The sequence below is a fragment of the Salvelinus sp. IW2-2015 genome, linkage group LG4q.1:29, assembly GCF_002910315.2.
Source record: "Salvelinus sp. IW2-2015 linkage group LG4q.1:29, ASM291031v2, whole genome shotgun sequence".
Classification (NCBI taxonomy): domain Eukaryota; kingdom Metazoa; phylum Chordata; class Actinopteri; order Salmoniformes; family Salmonidae; genus Salvelinus; species Salvelinus sp. IW2-2015.
The window spans coordinates 20,814,076-20,836,825 of NC_036842.1; the positions used below are offsets into that span (position 1 = coordinate 20,814,076).

The 22,750-nt window shown below is 43.7% G+C and overlaps 2 protein-coding genes across 2 annotated transcripts in view; both read right to left on the bottom strand.

Moving 5' to 3' along the window:
* LOC111961624 (suppressor APC domain-containing protein 2) overlaps positions 1-3,373 on the bottom strand; it is a 29,369-nt gene extending 25,996 nt beyond the window's left edge. The window contains exon 1 of the mRNA XM_070442239.1: positions 2,242-3,373. Within this exon, the coding sequence (XP_070298340.1) occupies positions 2,242-3,052 (811 nt within the window). The 5' untranslated portion in view covers positions 3,053-3,373. The remainder of the gene's footprint in view (positions 1-2,241) is intronic.
* A 5,730-nt stretch (positions 3,374-9,103) lies between these two features.
* Positions 9,104-10,750, bottom strand: tmem141 (transmembrane protein 141). The gene is made up of 5 exons (XM_023983216.2): positions 10,586-10,750; positions 10,235-10,301; positions 10,028-10,111; positions 9,768-9,875; positions 9,104-9,599 (listed from the first exon to the last, which is right to left on the bottom strand). Exons 1-5 carry the CDS (start codon positions 10,637-10,639, stop codon positions 9,532-9,534), a joined length of 381 nt encoding a protein of 126 aa, XP_023838984.1. The 5' UTR covers positions 10,640-10,750; the 3' UTR covers positions 9,104-9,531.
* Between the last annotated feature and the right edge of the window lie 12,000 nt (positions 10,751-22,750).

Here is a 22,750-nt window from a genome sequence, read left to right on the forward strand (position 1 = left end):
CATGTGCCTTAATAACAAACGTGTATGCCATCTGTAAATATGAATACAATTTTTAGATTATGAGCCTAGTTGGTTTAGCCACGGAAAAAGACAGGAATCTTTCCACTAGCCAGGGCGGCGCACAATTGGCCCAGCATCGTCCGGGTTTGCCCGGAGTAGGCCGTCATTGTAAATAAGAATTTGTTCTTAACTGACTTGCCAAGTTAAATAAAGGTTCAATTAAATAAAAAAGACTGTTAGTTAGCTAGCAAACATTAGCTTTCTGGCTCGCTAGCTAACATTACGTGTATGATCTGTGTAGTAATATTATTTGTATCTCAGAAAGCTAACATTGACCCTAGTTGGTTAGTTTTAGCTAGCTGCAGATTCATACTCTAGCATTTCATGCATTGTGGCTAGCTATGACAATCCATTTGTACTGTAGCTATGGGCTGGGATTATGGTTCATTGTTTAGCTAGCTAGCTGGCTACATGTCTAAACAAAAGACTCTACTTCGCAAGAGAATGATTACATGACCCATCAAGTTAGCCAGGTATGTCTGGGGGTGGTTACGGACATCTATTGTATATCATGAACATGTGTACTGTACATGTCTAGACAACAGTGACCCATCCACTTTTCTAGATGTGGTTGGGGGTGGTTATAGAATTTCTTTCACATGACCCATCAATTTAGACAAGTGTCTGGGTAAGCATCATCTAATAAGCTAATTATAAAATATAAATAAAATATTTTTATCTGGACACTTTCAAAGTCAGATTAGGATATAGGCCAAGTACCTGATGAAGTGTATTTTTACCTGAAGTTTTGAAAGAGATGGGTGGGGCTAAGGCTTAAGGGTGTGTGAACGATGCTGAATAGGTGTAGACAAAGACGAGCTCTCCAGTAGGTGTACCAAAATATTCAAGGGACATTTTCTCAAAAGTGGGGTTACAAGTTTATCAACTTTCAAAGCAGAATTACTTTCTCATTGTTTCTCAACTGCAGTGTATGATATACCATTTTGTAGCTCTGAATCTCTACTTTTATCCAATGTAAAAAAACAAAAGCAATTTCAAATGTTACTAGTCTACATAAGACCGAATGGAGGCGGTGGATCACACATAGCCAATATTGACTTTGCAGCTGGCCCATCTAGAGGAAATCACTCAGTTCTGCCTCCAGGGCAAGATTCATGACAATAAATGTCAACCTGCGAGACTGCATGCATCAAGAGCTCAGAAGGCAGCTGACACTTAGTCCAGTGGTGGGAAAAGTACCCAATTGTCCTACTTGTGTAAAATTAAAGATACATTAATACAAAATTACTCAAGTAAAAGTGAAAGTCACCCAGTATAATACTACTTGAATAAAAGTCTAAAAGTACTTGGTTTTAAAAATACTTAAGTATCAAAATTAAAAGTAAAAGTATAAATAATGTCAAATTCCTTATATTAAGCAAACCAGACCGCACCATTTTAGTGTTTTTAAAATTTACAGATAGCCAGGGGCACACTCCAACACAGAGATAATTTACAAACGAAGCATTTGTGTTTAGTGTGCCCAGAGGATCAGAGGCAGTAGGGATGACCAGGGATGTTCTCTTGATAATTGTGTGATTTGGGCCATTTTCCTGTCTTGCTAAGCATTCAAAATGTAATGACTACTTTTGGTGTCAGGGAAAATGTATGGAGTAAAAAGTACATTATTTTCTTAAGAAATGTAGTAAAGTAAAAGTAGTCAAAAATATAAATTGTAAAGTACAGATACCCCAAAAAGCAACTTAAGTAGATACTTTAATGTATTTTTACTTAAGTACTTTACACCACTGATTTAGTTTGATGCTAAACATTTTGTAACCTGGAACTTAAAACCTGTTGAGCTGCAGAGGTTTAGTGAGAGGATGTCTGTGTGTCTGGTATAGCGATGATAAATGCTCGTGTGTGTGTTTCATACTCTATGTCCACAGCTGGGTCAATGAGACTGAGGCAGCAGAATAGTCCTGACCGGTTTACAACCCACTTGATCGTATTACTGAGTGACGATCAATGAGCTTTACATCCTTGAGTCTTTCGTGATCGCTTACCCTACTGAGAAACAAAATACACCCATGGAGAGAGACAGCGAGAGAGAGAGAGAGATGGATGACTGGTCCTGATCTTAGATAATTAATCTCTCCTGCAGACCCACTCAATACTCATTCAGATATTTATTTAATTTATCACAATGTGAAATCAATCAAGAGTGACATTCAAACTTACTTGGTTTTTGGAGGCTTGGTGACTCGAGCGCAAGGGACTCTATGGACCTCACCCGACTCTGCTGTGGATGCGCTTGCTTCACCATTCGAGCCGAATCTGCTCGATACGAACCGCTTTCGAGCACAATGGGAATCCGTTCCAAACTTCTGCCTGATCTCTCATAACCCGCATTGGTGTACCGCATGGGGCCACCTGCGGCAGAGGTGACTGGGTATCCAGTGTTCCCCTCCTCATGTCTGGACCGACTCTGAAGTGAGGACGCGCGGTGGTGATGCGTATTGTTGGTCCCGTTGCTCGAATCCAGTGGAATAACTTTGTTTTCAATCCGAGTTCCGACAGAGCAGGCAGAGAGCGGGGCTGGTTTTTGCGCTGGCAGATGGTGCTGATTAGAGTGCGGGTGTTCCGTGTGCACGGCAGACTGGCCCTTCATTTGGTTGTTGTTGTCCGGGTTCAGCATGGAGTATCGCAACCCCGCCACGAAGCGCTCAAATGTCAGGCAACCATGCGGTGGGGCCACCCGCCTCAGGCACTCCAGCACCCCGCCGGGCAAATCATGAGTATCTGCCCCTTGCCATCGACTCTCAATCTCCGATATGTGCACATACCCTCTCTTCCCGTCATCAAGGATGTCAAAGAGTGTCCTCAAACTTTGTAAAAATGCTTTGGGTAACCCATCTGTTGAATATTCCGTGTCTTTAGGCTGCATTTTACCGCTTCTGCTTGTCTTGCCTTCTCTTCTTGTGCCAATCCTACCGTAAATTGTCGATGACCAATTCAATTTGCAGCTCCGATCAGTCACTATCAGAGCCATTCATTTGTCAATCGTTGAACTGAATAATGGCAAACTCAAACCTCACCAAGATATATCTTATAACGTGGTTATAAAGTCTTATTACTTTGCGCGTGATACAACAAATATTCGTTTGTAATAAGTAGCCTAGCCTACTATATTTATTCAAAACTGAATAGAAATTCTACCAACTTCTCTTTATGTCTTCCATTGACGAAACACTGCTTCCCCTCTCCGCATTTGCAGCTCCAGGATACTTTTTTTCAACTGGACAGTCCTTCAAACGTCTGCGCAGATTTGTCTAGGGACGCAGCCATTGGTCATCGTCAGAATTGCCGTGCGTTTATTGGTAGGAGCTTGTGGAAGGCAGAAGTTTGAGTTGTGCTTTTGTTATTCATAGAGCCGGACGTTATTCGCCCAAGGATTCATACCCTGCCCACTTTATGAGTGAGGCAATATGTGTGTTTACCCTACATGTGGGTCTAATTGTTAAAAAAAAGAGAGGCAGTCTTTACCCAAGATGTTTACAGTAATGTTTATACGTAGTAATAGGCGTACGATACATTGTAGCCTACGAGTGATACATTGTAGATTAGAGCATTGTATTACCGCTATATTCCATAAATGAAAGTGTTTTAACTGACTAAGCCACTTATATTTCAGAATGTTTAACATATCGGGCTTTGTAAGCTTTATATGACCAAACATATCATAAAATATCTTTAGAAAAAAGGTTCTTATAACTAACACAAGTCACAGCAATCTCCTCTTTCCTCCATGTAGATACATCATTAGAGAAGTCACTTCCATTTCATCCTCAAGCCTCGCTTGCTCAGACTTGAATTCTTCTCTCATCCCTTGAGGACAACTTTTAATTTGATGTAATTTAAGTTTCACTCTGTCACAGGGAATGCTGCAACTTATATAGGGTACATTTCTGATGTATCCCTGTTTCTACTCTCTCCTCTCACTGTAAACCAACCAACACAGTACTAGTCATTATTGATAACATATTGATTTTGTGAACAGAATCACTGAATGCCTGAGGGTGAGATCAAATTGATTGTCATAGTAAAGGATTTGACAATTGCATACAGTAGAAAGTCCTACACACAGTGGCTTTGGTCATTACTGGAGGGAATTATCCTAACAGTAAACCCTCTTTGGCTACTCCACCGGGGTCAGCTAGTGCACGCTCCTATGTAGTAGCATAGCTAGAGAAAAAGATGGTGTGTGTGCGTGCGTGTGCATGCTCATGTGTGTGTGCACGTGGCAGAGAGAGATAGGCTGCACTGCCAATGTGAGTGGTGTTCTTTTACTGATCGGCAGGTTCACAGAGTCAGACAATTTAATCCTCAATTCTCTACCAGCCTCCCTCCCCTCCTTCTTTTCCTTTCACTCTGTCTCTCTCTCCCTGTCACGCACAAACACCGCCACAGTCACACAAACACATAAGCCTGCGCGCGCGCGCGCGCGCGCACGCACGCACACACACACACACACACACACACACACACACACACACACACACACACACACACACACACACACACACACACACACACACACACACACACACACACACACACACACACACACACACACACACACACACACACACACACACACACACACACACACACACTACAGTGCCCACAGTTCATGAGTGGAAGCTAAACCATGAGTGCACTGAGGGAATTATCCCTGACCCTGCTATTGTTTATCTTACTTATTAGAACCATAGGTTTACCCTCACCCCACTGGCCAACTCACACGCACACACATTATATCTTTTTTTTAACTTGTGCTCTGTATCTCTGTCTCTCCCTTCAGCAATATCACTGTGCATGTGGCAAACCATTTGAGAGCTGGGTCACCGCATTATTTTCGGGAAGTGCTTCAAATCTTAGGCTTTTATCCAAAGTTGAGTCACAATGGAAGACAAAGTGGAAGTACATTTAAGCGATGGAGGCTAAAGGAGGGAACAGATAGTGCCAAGTCTTTCTCTCATTTAGCCTTCAGATTAGACTGTGAATGTCTATTCGCAAATAATAAACCCAATCCAATCCTCATCTATGACAAGGATTGCCTAGTGGTTAGAGCGTTGGGCCAGTAACCCGAAAGGTTGCTGGATCAAATCCCTGAGCTGACAAGGTAAAAATCTGTCATTCTGCCCCTGAGCAAGGCAGTTAACCCACTGTTCCCTGGGTGCTTAAGATGTGGAGGTCGATTAAGGCAGCCCCCCGCACCTCTCTGATTCAGAGGGGTTGGGTTAAATGCGGAAGACACATTTCAGTTGAAGGCATTCAGTTGTACAACTGACTAGGTATCCCCCATTTCCAAGCCTTCATTCTGTTCCTGCTTTTCTGGAGTTTCTGGAGCCTAGTATTGTTAAGAGGGTTTATTTAAGCACTTTTCTGGGTGCCTAAGGTAATGGACTTTGGTCACCTAGTTTCTCCGGATAGTTGTGTAAAAAGACTCTATTGTTTCACTGGCCTCCATTAAGTGAGAAAAACACATATTTGCACAAATTTGAAAAGGAAACTAGTTCAGTTATGCAAATGGTGCCACGGTAGGGTTTTAGATACAATACAATCGCATTGTGTTCTATTTACACCCATACTGATTTTTACCACCCATGAAGCTGATCCTGTGTTTTTTATAACAATAATGATGCAAAGGACTGATATCTTAGCCAAATCCTTCAGACTCCTATAAATACATGCAGTATGTATTTATAGATTGTAATGCATGTCTTGCTCTAGTCTAAGCCATCTATCGAATTCATTATGTGACAGGGGGCTTATGGAAGAATGTTTCCTTGTTCTTGGAAGCATTGTTAATCACTGTAAATACCAAACTACATAGTAATGACACACTGTGCCTCTAGTATGTATGAAGACAGAAATATCAGACCAATTCCAATATGCCTGTTAGCATTAGTTCAGGTATGATTTTTAATGGCCTTGAGAAAAGGAGCTTGAACCATACTACATCTTCATGTTTTACCCAGCATCAGTATATTTAGAATCCTTACAAACTCTACTCTAGAGAAGGCTAGTAACAGTGACTAAAGTTCGGGGCAGGGTACTGGGCGAAGGCCATCTAGTGAAACTATTTAACATTCTGATGGCATGGAGATAGAGAATGTTTGTCTCGCAGTCCCAGCTTTGATTCACCTGTACTGTCTCCGCCTTCTAGATGGTAGCGGGGTGAACAGGCTGTGGCTCGGGTGGCTGAGATCCTTGACGATCTTCAAATCAAATAGAATTTTATTGGTCACATACACGTGTTTAGCAGATGTTATTGCGGGTGTAGCAAAGTGCTTGTAAAAGTGTATACCTATAGGAAGGGAGGAGCAAAATGGTGTCGTGGCCACTACTACACCAGATCAAGCTTGGTGTTATAATTTTTGGATTATCAGCTAATGCATTGTGTGGGACGTACACATTGTCTTGAATGTCCTGAAAAGTCAGTCAGAGTCAATAGAATGAGTTAAGCTGGTCATTTGGGACATGAGAAGATTAAGACACACATAAGACTATAGGCCGTTACTGCAATGAGACCGGACAGGAGGTAGAATACACTGACTTGAAGTGTCAAATAGTCACAGTTTCACGCTCTCATGCCTCTTCTTCAACCAAATGAGCAAATTCGCACGAGAGATGTGAGTGGCTTTACATATATATACGTGAGCCAGCTAGTGGTGGCATGTCTAAATAATGGTGACCAAAGCCCCCTCTCCAGACTCACAGCATTTACTATATATATATACTGTAAGTGACAAAAGCAAACATGATCTATTTAATGGATGTTTCAGAGGTAAATCCTGTACGTCGTTAACACTAATGCTTATCACTAACAGGAAATCAACACATTGTGCTAATCTGTTTTAGCCTATTCATTTTAAACTGCTTCAGTTCAATGAACATTATGTCATGTATCATTACAGACATCTTCACATTAGCGTACCCTCGTCTGTGTGGACTTCTCTTCCCTCCGGTCATCACTTCTTTGCCATCTCTCATCAACGCAAATTCCATTGACTTTAAATTGAACAGAATTAGGCAAATCATGCAAAGTACTCACAAATGTGTTAATAAAAAAAATCCACTAAGGATTAAAAGCTATAATCATAAAATATCCTAGATAAATTGATGTAGTATTAGCCTACATAAAGTGTGAGACACATTCACCAAGTGGATGAATACAGACAGTACAGTCCTTACAATGCAATTCTAGAAGACCTTTGTCAAATAGTTTCGCATCCTGTAAGGCATCCTGCTCATACCCTCTGTTGACTCAAAGTAAAGTTGAGGAGTTGCTAAATAAAGTCAATTCTGAATGAAAGAGAAACAAAGCATTATACCTAGTGATATACTGTATGTTATGCTGCTAGTATAACCTGTCCCAAACTGTGTTAAATGCGCAGGAATTCTACAAAACCTCAATGATCCATACTAACCACTAGTGGCAATTTAGGAAACTATTGGTTCGTTTCAGCCGTACAGCATGCCAACCAAGGCATAAAAAATAATACAGGATCATGAGCTTAAAATTTGAATCCCAATTTTTTTTTTTTTGTGGAACTCTGTCAAAATGCAACAACATTTGCCCTCGTATCCTGCTCCAGGGATTTTTCTGCCATTGTAATCCTTGGGCGGTCCGCCTAAGCTTTTTTTTCGGGTCACCTAAGTGCAAACAGTGTAAAAAAAATAAAACTAAGTGTAAACTTAAACGACTAAAACCAGATATAAAGTATGTAGAAAAGATAATGGACCTATACATTTTAAAATAATATAATCTCTGAGAACTAACAATCACCAAAATAAAAACTAGACTGCAGGGAGAAAGGAAAATTCCCAAAACAATTTAGCAGTATTCATTTTTCTTATTGTTTGAGCAAAAGAAACTAGCTTTAAAACTGCAAAGAAAATCCTCAGCTCCATGGCAGAATATGTAGAATTGTGGGAAATTAGCATTAAACCTCTTAAGGATTAGCCCATTTTTCAATTTTCATCTAAAATGACATACCCAAATCTAACTGCCTGTAGCTCAGGCCCTGAAGCAAGGATGTGCATATTATTGGTACCATTTGAAAGGAAACACTTTGAAGTTTATGGAAATGTGAAAGGAATGTAGTAGAATATAACACTATAGATCTGGTAAAAGATAATACATAATCTTTGAAATGCAAGAGAAAGGCCATAATGTATTATTCCAGCCCAGTTGCAATTTAGATTTTGGCCACTAGATGGCATCAGTGTATGTGCCACATTTTAGATGAACCATTGAATGAGCCATTGAATTTCTGTTCAAAATTTTGAATCTAGACTGCCCAAATGTGCCTAATTTGTTTATTAATAACTTTTTATGTTCAAAATTGTGCACTCTCCTCAAACAATAGCATGGTATTTTCACTGTAATAGCTACTGAAAATTGGACAGTGCAGTTAGATTAACAAGAATTTAAGCTTTCTGACAATATCAGATATGTCTATGTCCTGGGAAATGTTCTTGTTACTTACAACCTCATGCTAATCGATTTAGCCTACGTTAGCTCTACCATCCCGTGGAAGGGACACCAATCCCGAAGAAGTTTTAAACTGCAACATTTTCTCTCAGATGCATGACAAAAGGCGCCCGGCTCGCCACAAGGAGTCACTAGAGAGTGATGAGCCAAGTAAAGCCCGCCCTGGCTAAACCCTCCCCTAACACAGACGACGCTAGGCCAATTGTGCGCCGCCCTGTGACACAGCCTGGGATTGAACCCGGGTCTGTAGCGATGCACTGCCTTAGACCGCTGCGCCACTCAGGAAGCCCTAGATAAATAGCTTTAGGCTCTCATCTCCAAGATGGGAGCCTCTAAAATGTGTTAGAAAATGTAGCCACGCTCTTTGCCACACCCCCTACCAAACCCCCTTTTTAATCCAGAAAAAACCCTGCGCTCCAAATCCAAATCTCACAGCCTATTGGTCTGGAAATCTGACCCTTACTCATGTGTCAACAGTGGTTTACCTTTGAGGAGATAAAAGCTTAATGATATACATGATTTCTATTGCATTAAACCCAGTAAATCAAATCAATTTTTATTTGTCACATGAGCAGAATACAACATGTGAAGTATTTACAGGATGTGATCAAATGGACATTGTTTATTCAACCCTCAAGCCCCAAGGACCACTCTATAACATATAATAATGTTTTTCCCTTACCTTTTCCATATATTAAATAAACTATGCACTATACAGGACTCATCTGAACACAAGTCAGGGTGGCCCAATCTGACAAAATGCCATGATCAACTAAAACCCTTACACGGTTTTCTGATCTATATAAAGGGTTCAATCACTAAACCCGCGTGAAACTAAGTCCAGCATGGCAGAACATTGTCCAATGGTGACACAGTTGAACCATAATACATAAATAAATGTGTTTATTGATAGGGTTGAGATGTGAAGCAGAGGACTGGGGTTGCCTGTACATGAGTATGTCCTGTGGTCATTCCATCACATCTCCATATGGGGTCTTCTTCGGCCCAGCTGGTTCCTCAGGGGCAGGCTCTGCTACTGCAATACAGACAAACACAGAGCGATGTCAGAGACCTGAGAGCTGAATAAACCGCTGACCTAATGTCTACCCCTCTTATTTTGTGTCCGTCTTCACAACCAGCATTGAGATTTACTCCACGTAGTATAGAATGGCATAGAGTAGAGTAGAACCACTGCTATACTCACTGTGTGGTGTTCTGTCTGGTACTTTCCCTGTCTCTATTAGCATCCATAGGTCAGTGCACTTCATTGTCTCCCAGCGTGTCACTGCATAGCTGCCCACTGACGAAGCCGCTGAAGCGGAGTAGAGGGGGCAATGAAAGGAACAAGGTGAGACAAAGCATTAGACATGATTGACGTTTAGACAATCATTCTAAACTCTATATTACTGAAAGTTATAGCTAAACATCACATTCTGTAATTTGAGAACACAGGCACACTCTCACCTGTTGAAATCAGCAGGTTCCACTGCAAAGGATATGGAAGCCTCTTCTGAATAACTTTTTGTATGAGAAATAATCCACTTGTCCCTACAATAGAGAGTACAGGAAATGTTAGGGTACGTGAAAGAGGCTCCACGATGCATTTATGCATAAATAAATAGTTATTATATGAAGTGAAAACAAAGCATTGGGAGAGTGTCTGTCACTCACCCAATATAAAGGTCCCTGTCCCTTTCATGAAGGCATGAGACTGACAGGCAGCATACTGCTGTAAACCCTGAGAGAGAAGAAAGATCGCAAATGGGTTGAATACAAAATGCAATCATCATTTGAGAGATTATTTGATGTTCAATATGTGTCCCAGGTTAGGTAGCTCTGGTAAGAAATCTGAGAACACAACTAGCAAGGAAGAACAAGGAAGGCTGTAAAACCTAGCAAATGTATATAATCGTGTTTAAAACGTGAAAACACAAAGCAAGTGTAATCTACAACTGAGCTATAGGAACCATTTAGCAGTGTCTTGCGTAAAATGTTGAAGCAGTAGAAAGAGAAAGGACCAACCGGATGTTTTGCTGCAAGCGCATCGTCCACTTTTGTGAGTCCAAGGTTGACCATTTCGTAAATAAACACTTTAATTAAGTTGACGTATTTATTATACCACTACAATATCCAACATATACAAGCCGATGTGTACATAACTGTTATGAAACTTTCAACTTCCGCATAGAGTAAAACAAATCCCGAAGAGTATAATTTTATGAAGGTTTCTGTGATACTAAATGACTCACGACGCCTCGTGGTGTGGGGGCATCAGTGCAGCTCTTAACTAATGACTGTTGAGAGGCATAAAGTGTGCATTACTGTATTCACTTTTATGGGTAGATAAATCGTTTTGCTTAGTGGTATTGGTATAGTTTATTTTCTGCTGTGTAAACATTTGTAATTTCTATATTATGCAAAAGTTTAAGATTTAGCATACAAAAAAAATTCAAAGGCCGGTAATCAAAACTACAATAGAACATGCTTGTCACAGTCTTGATTATTTTCTTCTCTGAACATGTAAGATTTTTTAGTGTGATCCAATGCTTTACTCTACTGGTCATAGTCAGCTTTTATTTAGGCAAGTCAGTTAAGAATAAGTTCTTAATTACAATGATGGCCTACCAAAAGGCCTCCTGCGGGGACAGGGGCTGGGATTAAAAATAAAATAATAGGACAAAACACACATCACGACAAGAGAGACAACACAACGCTACATAAAAGAGAAACCAAAGACCGCAACATAGCAAGGCAGCAACACATGACAAAACAGCATAGCAGCAACACAACATGACAGCAGCACAAAACGGTACAAACATTATTGGGCAAAGACAACAGCACAAAGGGCAAGAAGGTAGAGACAATAATACATCATGCAAAGCAGCCATAACTGTCAGTAAGAGTGTCCATGATTGAGTCTTTGAATGAAGAGATTGAGATAAAACTGTCCAGTTTAAGTGATTGTTGCAGCTCATTCCAGTCTCTAGCTGCAGCGAACTGAAAAGACAAGCGACCCGGGGATGTGTGTGCTTTGGGGATCTTTAACAGAATGTGACTGGCAGAACGGGTGTTGTATGTGGAGGATGAGGGCTGCAGTAGATATCTCAGATAGAGTGGAGTGAGGCCTAAGAGGGTTTTATAAATAAGCATCAACCAGTGGGTCTTGCGACGGGTATACAGAGATGACCAGTTTACAGAGGAGTATAGAGTGCAGTGATGTGTCCTATAAGGAGCATTGGTGGCAAATCTGATGGCCGAATGGTAATGAACAGCTAGCCGCTCGAGAGCACCCTTACCCGCCGATCTATAAATTATGTCTCCGTAATCTAGCATGGGTGGGATGGTCATTTTAAACCGGTTTAGTTTGGCAGCTGGGGTGAAAGAGGAGCGATTACGATAGAGGAAACCAAATCTAGATTGAACTTTAGCCTGTAGCTTTGATATGTGCTGAGAGAAGGACAGTGTTACCATCTGACCATACTCCCAAGTACTTGTATGAGGTGACTAGCTCAATCTCTAAACCCTCAGAGGTAGTAATCACACCTGTGGGGAGATTCTTCTTACCAAACCACATTACCTTTGTTTTGGAGGTGTTCAGAACAAGGCGAAAGGCAGAAAAAGCTTGTTGGACACTAAGAAAGCTTTGTTGTAGAGCGTTTAACACAAAATCCGGGGAGGGGCCAGCTGAGTATGACTATCAACTGCATATACATGGATGAGAGAAGTTCCTACTGCCTAAGCTATGTTGTTGATGTAAATTGAGAAGAGTGTGGGGCCTAGGATTGAGCCTTGGGGTATTCCCTTGGTGACAGGCAGTGGCTGAGACAGCAGATGTTCTGACTTTATACACTGCACTCTTTGAGAGAGGTAGTTAGCCAACCAGGCCAAAGAGCCCTAAGAGACACCAATACCCCTTAGCTGGCCCACAAGAATTGAATGGTCTATCATATCAAAAGCTTTGGCCAAGTCAATAAAAATAGCAGCACAACATTCCTTAATATCAAGGGCAATGGTAACATAATTGAGGACCTTTAAGGTTACAGTGTCACAGTCCATAACCTGAGCGGAAACCAGATTGCATACCCGAGAGAATACGTTAGACATTAAGAAATCCAGTCAAGCCTCCCGGGTGGCGCAGTGGTCTAAGGCACTACATCGCAGTGCTAGCTGTGCCGCCAGAGATTCTGGGCTTGTGCCCAGGCTCTGTCGCAGCCGGCCGCGACCAGGAGGCCCATGGGGTGGCGCACAATTGGCCCAGCGTTGTCCGGGTTAGGGAGGGTTTGGCCGGCAGGGATATCCTTGTCTTATCGCGCACTAGCGACTCCTGTGACGGGCCGGGCGCAGGGCACACCGCAGGTGTACGGTGTTTCCTCTGACACATTGGTGCAGCTGGCTTCAGGGTTGGATGTGCACTGTGTCAAGAAGCAGTGTGGCTTGGTTGGGTTGTTTTTCGGAGGACGCATGGCTCTCGACCTTCGCCTCTCCCGAGTCCGTATGGGAGTTGCAGCGATGAGACAAGACTGTAACTACTACCAATTGGATACCACGAAAAAGGGGTAAAAAAATAAGAAAAAAAGAAAGCCAGTCAGTTGATTCGACAAGTTTTTCCAGCACTTTTGATAAAAAGGGCAAAATAGAAATAGGCCTATAGCAGTTAGGATCAGCTTGATCTCCCCCTTTAAATAAAGAATGAACCGTGGCTGCCTTCCAAGCAATGGGAACCTTCCCAGAGAGGAGAGACAGGTTAAAATGTTTGTAGATAGGCTTGGCGATGATAGGGGCAGCAACCTTAATTAAGAAGAAAGGGTCTAAACCATCTGACCCAGATGTTTTTTTGGGGTCAAGTTTTAAGAAGCTCCTTTAGCACCTCGGACTCAGTGACCGCCTGTGTTGCAGTATTTCCGTGCCCCCTTATTGTTCTCTTTTGCTTGATCTTCGGCTAGCAAGGTATGTTGTCCTTGGCTCCGAAATTGTTTAATATAAAACCGTCATAATGTTACACAATGTACTGTTATGCTACCATAAGTTTGTTACAATGTGGATAATATAAAGATTTATGTTAACAAGTTTCACAAGCTCGCTAACTAGGGTATCTATTGTAACTTGTGAGTACTTGGGACAGTGTTTGAGTGAGTGTCCATGTGCTTGCGCAGGTGCCTGAGAGCTAGGACTGCGCCAAGGGTTAACATAATGTGTGTTGTCTCTTCCTGTGCAGGTATGTCTTATTTTGTCCGAATTATGTTCTGTATCATTTTACTTGTATGGTATTGTATGGTGTGCTGTTGTGCACTGAATGTGTGCACGCAGCACATGTTATTTCCTTTTGACGCTCTCTTTTGTCTGACCTTCGGCTAGCAAGGTGCCTGAGAGCTAGGACTGCGCAAGGGTTAACATAATGTGCGTTGTCTCTTAGTGTACAGGGCAAATAAAAATAATTCAACTAGCAGACTGTCAGTTGTGTCAGCTCCACCGGAGCTGTGGAGGAGATGCGCGATCTGCGCGTGCGCGCTTGTTGATGGTTTGCTATAAGTGAATGTATACTGTAAATAGTGAAGGTGAATGTAGCATATTCACTAGATAAGGGTATTGGTGTTTATTTGCATGTTTTGAGGGAATTTGTTTATTGCATTTTTTTTTGTATTTGTATGCAGTAAATTATATTGTATTTTAGTGCTCTATTGAGCCATGGAAAACTCTCAAGTCCATAAGATGAGTTATGCTGGCGATTTTAGTGTGGGTAGAGGGAGGGGTGTCCTTGCATTTACACCATTTGTACAGTCAGCTCCTGGGAGTAGAGTGTTTGCTAGTCCTGAGTTTACAAGCACTGGGAGGGGTAGGCTGTTTACTCCACCTGACCAGGGTATCCCACCTCTGTCTCTTGATGTACCATCATCCCCAGTCCTCAAGAATAATGGGACACCTCCGAGTCAGCTTAGTGACCTTATTAAGCAGATTGGTTCAGAGATAGGAGAATCTATCAGAGCGAGTTTACTGTAGCCTGGGGCTTCAAGTCTTTCTCCTGCCCATTCCCCTCACCAACCCCAGCAGTTCCCCTGCCTGAGCAATGTGGGTCAACTTTTATTGATGCGTCCAAGCTGAATCTGGTTGTGAAGTCAGATGTTAGTGCTCCACCTTTCTTTAGGGGTGATGGCTCAGATGAGTACTCTGTACTGGAGTGGGAGGAGCTAATGGGAGTCTACCTAGAGCAGAGGGGTTACACTGGGTCTGAGAATTTGGGGGAGGTGATGTCTAGGCTCATGGGGAGGGCACGGGATGTGACCAAAGTCTGGATGCGTAACAACCCTGTTGTCACAGATGTTAAGGCAGTGTTCAGTGTTCTCAAGCAACACTTTGGGGATACTGTCTGCTCAGGTATGCCATTAGCTGATTTCTATTCAATGAAACCATATGCTAATGAGGGTCCACTAGATTTCTGGATTAGGCTTAACAAAGCTGCAGAGGCAGCTGAACAGTACCTTGTAAGTGAGGGTAGAACCTTGCCCAATCAGTGCTCAGAGTTGGCAGTCATGTTTGTACGCAACTGTCCTGATAAAGAGTTGGCCCAAGTGTTCAAATGCAAATCGCTTTGTGACTGGACTGCCAGTGAGCTACAGGATCGTTTGGATGAACTGTTAAGGGAGCGTGAAGCATGTAGAACATGCCGTGAACCAGAACAGGCCCCATCTGTATCTGAGGGTGGGACATTAGCGAATGTTTTGAGTATGTTAGAGAAGGCTCTTCTCAGCAATACTCAGTCTGTGAACAGAGGGCCCCGTAAACAGTGCCCAAATGTGAGCGCGAGTGCGCTGTCTGTGGAAGCACTAATCACTGGACCAAAGCTCACTGTCAGATGCACCAGCTGTGTTTCAAGTGCTTCTCTCCTGGCCGCATGAGCTTTGACTGTAGTGAGACTGGGAAGCGAAAGAGCCCTGGATGTGGACAGACTGGCAGGTCTGGAAAACTAGAAAGCCTCCATCCTGAGGGCAATGTGGGGCAGTCTAATTTTTCCTCCACTGATGATGATATCCAATCTGTTTATTCTTATTTTTGTGAGTCAGTACCCAAGAACAACACAGTAATTTTTCAGAACACAATGAGAATTACTCAGAATGACAGTTTGTTTTACACCACCATGCTRGTACAGKATAAAGTTGAGCTGAAGGGGATGTTAGATAGTGGGTCCATGRCTACTACTCTGYGCRCAGATATTGTACCTCGGTTGAGGGAGGCAGGAGTGGTAGAGGGGAACTTTCTAGCTCCTTCAGACATCATCCTGGTGGGTTGTAGTGGGACGCAAACTAGCCCAGTGGGCATGTGTGACTTAAAACTACAGCTTTATGGCTTCAGTTATGTAGTCCCAGTGCTTATTGTAGATGGGCAGGTTGATGAACTCATTGTGGGCACTAACGTGTTGAAGTCTCTGATTAGACAGTTCAAATCAAATGACAGCTACTGGCGGGTGGTGGGTACGCCAGGTCCTTCTGGCCAGTGTGATGACAGACAGTTCCTGCGTCTCCTATCAAATCTGGATAGATGGAGAGGAGACTCCATCCCAGATAAAGTGGGCACCATTAAGTTGAAGAGAGCAGTAACGCTCCAGCTCCATCCAATTTGTAAGTCGCTCTGGATAAGAGCGTCTGCTAAATGACTTAAATGTAAATGTAAACCCATGAGTGAGCATCTGGTGTGGGGCCGCCTACCCCCAAAGACAAAACTCTCTGTGGGCAGTACTGTTGTTGTCGAGCCCAGCACGTCTCGTTGTGTGAATCGACACATACTAGTAGGGAGAGTAGTTATGCCTCTGTGGGGGGATGGATGGCTCCCTGTGAAGATTGTGAATCCAACAACTTCGCCAGTTACCCTGAGATGAAATGCTAAAGTGGCAGATGTGTACCCTTGCATTGCATTGCATTGGAGGATTTTGATGATGTCAAGCAGCAAGCAGCTTACCAGAACGTGGCAAAAGTACAATGTGACAGCTCACATGGCAGTCTTACAGCTAAGAGTTCAGTTGGTGGCAGTGTAGTTAATGGCAACAGTAYACTGAGCAATCTTGGACTTCAAGGCCTGTCTGTTGAGGAGTGTCCAGTTTCACAGTTCTGGAAAGACAAACTTGTCGGTTTAATTGAGAAGTATGACACCGTGTTCTCTAGACATAGCCTGGATTGTGGAGAGGCAAAAGTTCTGCCATCGCATACGGCTGACTGATGACCGCCCATTTCGATTACCTTATCGTAGGCTTTCTCCAGCTCATTACCAAAACCTCAGGGAAACACTGGATGATATGGAGGAAAAGGAAATCGTCTGAAAATCCAGCAGCGAGTATGCCTCACCATTGGTGCTGGTATGGAAAAAGAATGGGGACTTGCGTCTATGTACTGACTTTAGGTGGTTAAACGCCCGCACAGTAAAGGATGCTCATCCCCTGCCTCATCAGRCTGATGTACTGGYTGCGCTGGGWGGTAATGCCTTCTTCAGCACAATGGACTTGACATCAGGGTACTACAATGTGCCACTGCATGAAGAGGATAAGAAATACACTGCCTTTTCCTCTCCTTTAGGTCTGCACGAGTACAATCGTTTACCTCAAGGCCTTTGCAACAGCCCAGCTACTTTTATGAGAATGATGCTGACCATCTTTGGGGACCAAAACTTTCTAAGTCTCCTTTGCTATTTGGATGATCTGATGGTTTTTGCTAAGACGGAGGAARAGAGWYTGCAGASACTTGAGATGGTTTTTCAGCGGTTKCAGGAGCACAATCTTAAACTGTCTCCRTCTAAGTGCAAGTTTTTGAGGAGGTCTGTTAAGTTTTTGRGCCACATCATTTCTCAGGAGGGCGTAGCCACTGACCCTGCTAAGGTTCAAACCATTTTAAATGTGACTGAGAGTGAGATGATGGAAGCTGATGGTGTCACTCCGTCTCCTAGCAAAATCCGTTCTTTCCTTGGTATGGTAGTATACTATCAACACTACATTGAGAATTGTTCCATGGTTGCTAGGCCATTGTTTCAGCTGACTACAGGTCAGAAGAAGCCTAGGAGAGGCAAGGGCAGAAAGAGGCCTGGTCCCTCTCGCAGGCTCACTGCTGCAGACTGGACTGCCGAATGTCAACTCGCTTTTGAAGCTTTGAAAGCAGCACTAGTTGACCAGGCACTGGTGGCTCATCCAGATTTTTCTCAGCCATTTTTACTTTCTGTTGATGCATCTACTAGTGGTTTGGGAGCTGTACTATCCCAAGTGCAAGATGGGAAGGCCATAGCCAGGCCAATAGCTTTTGCTTGTAAATCTCTTAATCATGCACAATCCAAGTATCCTGCTCACCAGCTGGAATTTCTAGCCATGAAATGGGCCATTCATGATAAGTTCAGCCATTGGCTGCGAGGGCATAAGTTTACTGTGTGGACCGACAACAATCCACTCAAATATATTCTTACAAAGCCAAGACTTRATGCATGCGAGCAGAGATGGGTTGCAAAGCTGGCACCCTTTGATTTTGATATCCAGTACATACCRGGGCCCAAGAATRTCGTTGCTGATGCTTTGAGCAGAGAGCCATTTGTCCGCTCCAAAGTTCTGCACCGACTGACAAGAATTCCATATGATGTCCTGCTGGAGGAAGCCAGAGGTCTTCGASTGGATGATGTACAAGACATGTTCCGTCTCTCCTGTGAGCAGCCCRAGGCTGGCTGTRGAACGTCTATGGCTCCTGGGAGTGAGTTGAGTAGAGCTGGWGACGATGTCAGTGGGTTGGTTTCCTRTGAAGAGGTGTCTGCTGTCCTCCATGCCCATYGCCGATGGGATGATGGTGCCACAGTGAGGGCCGTTTCACATGTGCAGCACCTTGAGAAGTTGATGTCCATGGGTCAGAGCCCTTTACCTGTCCTTACACACAARGAGCTGTATGATAACCAGTCACTGGATCCTATCATCAGCAGAGTCATGTTCTTTGTAGATAGAGGCCGGCGCCCATCTAGGAGAGAGCGAGTCTTTGAAGCTAAAGAAACAGTTTATACTCTAAGACAGTGGGGAAAACTCACCACGYGGTTAGGGATTCTGTATCGTGTCTCRAAACACCCAGTGAGTAAGAAGAAAATATTCCAGTATGTCGTACCTGTGTCTTTGAAAGGCCTTGTGTTGAAGGGAGTTCATGATGATGCTGGTCATCAGGGTCAGCAGCGCACATTGTGGCTCACGAGACAGCGGTTTTACTGGGAATCTATGGAGAAGGATGTCAAGGAATACGCGGCCCACTGTAAGAGATGTGTGTTGAGTGAAGCACCAGAGCCTGAAGCAAGAGCTCCACTTGTCTCCATTGTGACAACGGCACCTTTAGAACTTGTGTGTATTGATTTCTGGACTGCAGAAGATTCAAACAACAACTCTATTGATGTGTTAGTAGTGACTGATCACTTTACTAAGCTGGCCTGTGCGTATCCATGTCCAAACCAGTCTGCTAAGACTGTTGCTCGTGTTCTCTGGAATAATTTCTTCTGCATTTATGGGTTYGCTGATTGCATCCATTCTGACAGGGGTGCTAACTTTGAGAGTTTACTTATTGCAGAATTACTTCAGTTATCTGGTGTTGAAAAGTCCCACACCACACCTTATCATCCCATRGGTAACGGTCAAGCAGAACGTCTGAATCGCACACTGGGTGGGATGATTAGAGCTCTGCCAGCTAGGTCTAAGGCTAAATGGCCTCAGATGTTGAACACATTGACATTCTCCTATAACTGCACTGTTCATGAGACTACTGGGTTTCCACCCTTCTTCTTGATGTTCGGACGCACCCCTAGGTTGCCGGTAGATGTTATGTTTGAAAGTGTGCTGTTGGATGGGGACACAGTAGATGTGGATAAGTATGTCCAGTCTCTGGGTGAGGATCTGAGAGARGCCATGACATTGGCCCAGCAGCATGCCAGTAAGCAACAAAAGAGACAAGCCGAGGTCTACAACAGACRGTCTAAGGGTCACTCGGTGCAGAAGGGAGACAGAGTTCTACTTGCTAACAAGGGGGAGAGGGGCAAGAAGAAACTGGCTGATCGCTGGGAGAGTGTGGTGTACATAGTGGTTGCGAAGAACAGCTCACTGAACACATATTGTAACCAACACCCTACCACTGGACGCATCAAAACTGTGCATAGGAACCTGATTATGCCAGTCAACTTTCTGCCTTTGCCTTCGTGGGAGGAACCCGAGGGTCACGGATCTCTATCGAGTGGTGACATGATCTCTGAGATGTCTGCAGAGTCCAGCCAAATGGATGGGAGTGACGCCAGGATTGTCCACTGGGTAGCAGGCCTTCCTGAGTCTTCTGGGAGGATACTCCAAGAGGATGGTGAAGTCCCAGCTGATGAAAGTGAGGTGGAACAACTCTATGAAGTCCTCTTAAGTGAGGTGTGCTCAGCAGAAGTGGACCAGAGAGATATCCCCGAAGCCTACAAGAGTTCTGATTGCGAAACTCCATTCAATGTGGATGATGCTGTGACAGATGATGTTACCTTGGTTGAAGATGCTTCGTCAGTGTGGTCTGTGACAATCTACCAGGATTCTGAACAGTCGTCTGACACTACTAGTGTTGAGTCGGTAACTGAAAGTGTGCTGGCTCCGGATATAAGGATCTGTAGTACTCCCCATCCTGAGGTCAGACCTCTGAGCAGGGTTAGTGCTGTCTGTGACATTCCTGCTAGGTTTTTGGGTGAGGGTGTTCGGACTAGACTAGGTAGACTTATTAAACCAGTGGATAGGTTAATCCAAACTATGTCTACACAGGAAATGAAACAGTTCTTGGTTTCTCAGTGACGGTAGGATATTGCCTACCTTTTCTTTTATATATATATATATATATATATGTAGTAATCTAAGCGTGTCTTAGAAGGATTTGTGGGTTTGTCTAATATATTTGACAATTCATGTAACTTTGTGTGTAGTCCATCGGCATAAAATGTATATGGCATTTTTCGTATACGGTTGAATAAGGGATTAGCTACCCCTTATTTTTCCTAATCCTTCGCGGGATAGCTTTTCAGCTGATCGACCATTTGTGGGTCTAGAATTAAGGGACTACACTGGGTTACTCTGTCGCCCTGTGGGTGTGAAATGTTTTTTTTGTCTTTCTTTGCTTTGTTACCTTCGAGGTAATGTGTTTTRTTTTGTGCCTATAATCTAGTGTAAAACAGTGGGGGTGAATGTAGCAGTGTGATGTTGTTCCCCTAGATTACGCACCAAGTTGCACACAAGGACCAATTCAAATAGGCCAGGTCAAGAGGGGATGTTAATAATTTGATAATAATAATAATAATAATAATTCAGTGTATTTTTTTATTTAATTACAGCTGCATAGCTAATGTTTTTTCTTTGGTGTACAAACACTTTTTCATATCAATATTGTACATACATGTGATTGTAAAAGTTTTGTATATTTTGGTTTGGCCCATCGCGGGTTATCTGTATTTCCGTGCCCCCTTATTGTTCTCTTTTGCCTGATCTTCGGCTAGCAAGGTATGTTGTCCTTGGCTCCAAAATTGTTTAATATAAAACCGTCATAATGTTACACAATGTACTGTTATGCTACCATAAGTTTGTTACAATGTGGATAATATAAAGATTTATGTTAACAAGTTTCACAAGCTCGCTAACTAGGGTATCTATTGTAACTTGTGAGTACTTGGGACAGTGTTTGAGTGAGTGTCCATGTGCTTGCGCAGGTGCCTGAGAGCTAGGACTGCGCCAAGGGTTAACATAATGTGTGTTGTGTCTTCGTGTGCAGGGCAAATAAAAATAATTCAACTAGCAGACTGTCAGTGTTATGCTGATTAATGCGGACCCAAAAGCGACTTAAAGAAACAGAGTCTTTATTCCAGGCAAAAACACGACAGGGCGGAACAAGGACGCCAGGACAGCAAACATCAAACAAGAATCCGACAAGGACAGGAGCGGAAACAGAGGAGAAATAGGGGACAGGTGTGAAAGAGTAAATGAGGTCGTTAGGAGAATGAGAAACAGCTGGGAGCAGGAACGGAACGATAGAGAGAGAGAGCGGAGAGGGGAGAGGGAGGAAGGAGAGAGAGAGAGAGAAGAGGGAAAGAACCTAATAAGACCAGCAGAGGGAAGCACAGGGACAAGACATGAAAATAAATGACAAAAACATGACAGTACCCCCACTCACCGAGCGCCTCCTGGCGCACTCGAGGAGGAACCCTGGCGGCAACGGAGGAAATCATCAATCAACGAACGGTCCAGCACGTCCCGAGATGGAACCCAACTCCTCTCCTCAGGACCGTAACCCTCCAATCCACTAAGTACTGGTGACCACGTCCCGAGAACGCATATCCATGATCTTCCGTACCTTGTAAATAGGTGCGCCCTCGACAAGGACGGGGGGGGGGAGGGAAGACGAACGGGGGCGCGAAGAAAAGGCTTGACACAGGAGAACATGGAAGACAGGGTGGACGCGACGAAGATGTCGCGGAAGAAGCAGTCGCACAGCGACAGGATTGACGACCTGAGAGACACGGAACGGACCAATGAACCGCGGAGTCAACTTGCGAGAAGCTGTCGTAAGGGGGAGGTTGCGAGTGGAAAGCCACACTCTCTGACCGCGACAATACCTAGGACTCCTTTTATCCTACGTTTATTGGCGGCTCTCACAGTCTGCCGCCTGTAACGGCAAAGTGCAGACCTGACCCTCCTCCAGGTGCGCTCACAACGTTGGACAAAAGCCTGAGCGGAGGGAACGCTGGACTCGGCGAGCTGGGACAGAAACAGAGGAGGCTGGTACCCAAGACTACTCTGAACGGAGATAGCCCGGTAGCAGACGAAGGAAGCGAGTTATGAGCGTACTCAGCCCAGGGAGCTGTTCTGCCCAAGACGCAGGGTTTCGAAACGAAAGGCTGCGTAATATGCGACCAATCGACTGATTGGCCCTTTCTGCTTGACCGTTAGATTGGGGATGAAACCCGGAAGAGAGACTAACGGAAGCACCGATCAAACGACAGAACTCCCTCCAAAACTGTGACGTGAATTGCGGACCTCTGTCTGAAACGGCGTCTAACGGGAGGCCATGAATTCTGAACACATTCTCAATGATGATCTGTGCCGTCTCCTTTGCGGAAGGAAGCTTAGCGAGGGGAATGAAATTGGCCGCTTAGAGAACCTATCGATAACCGTAAGAATCACAGTCTTCC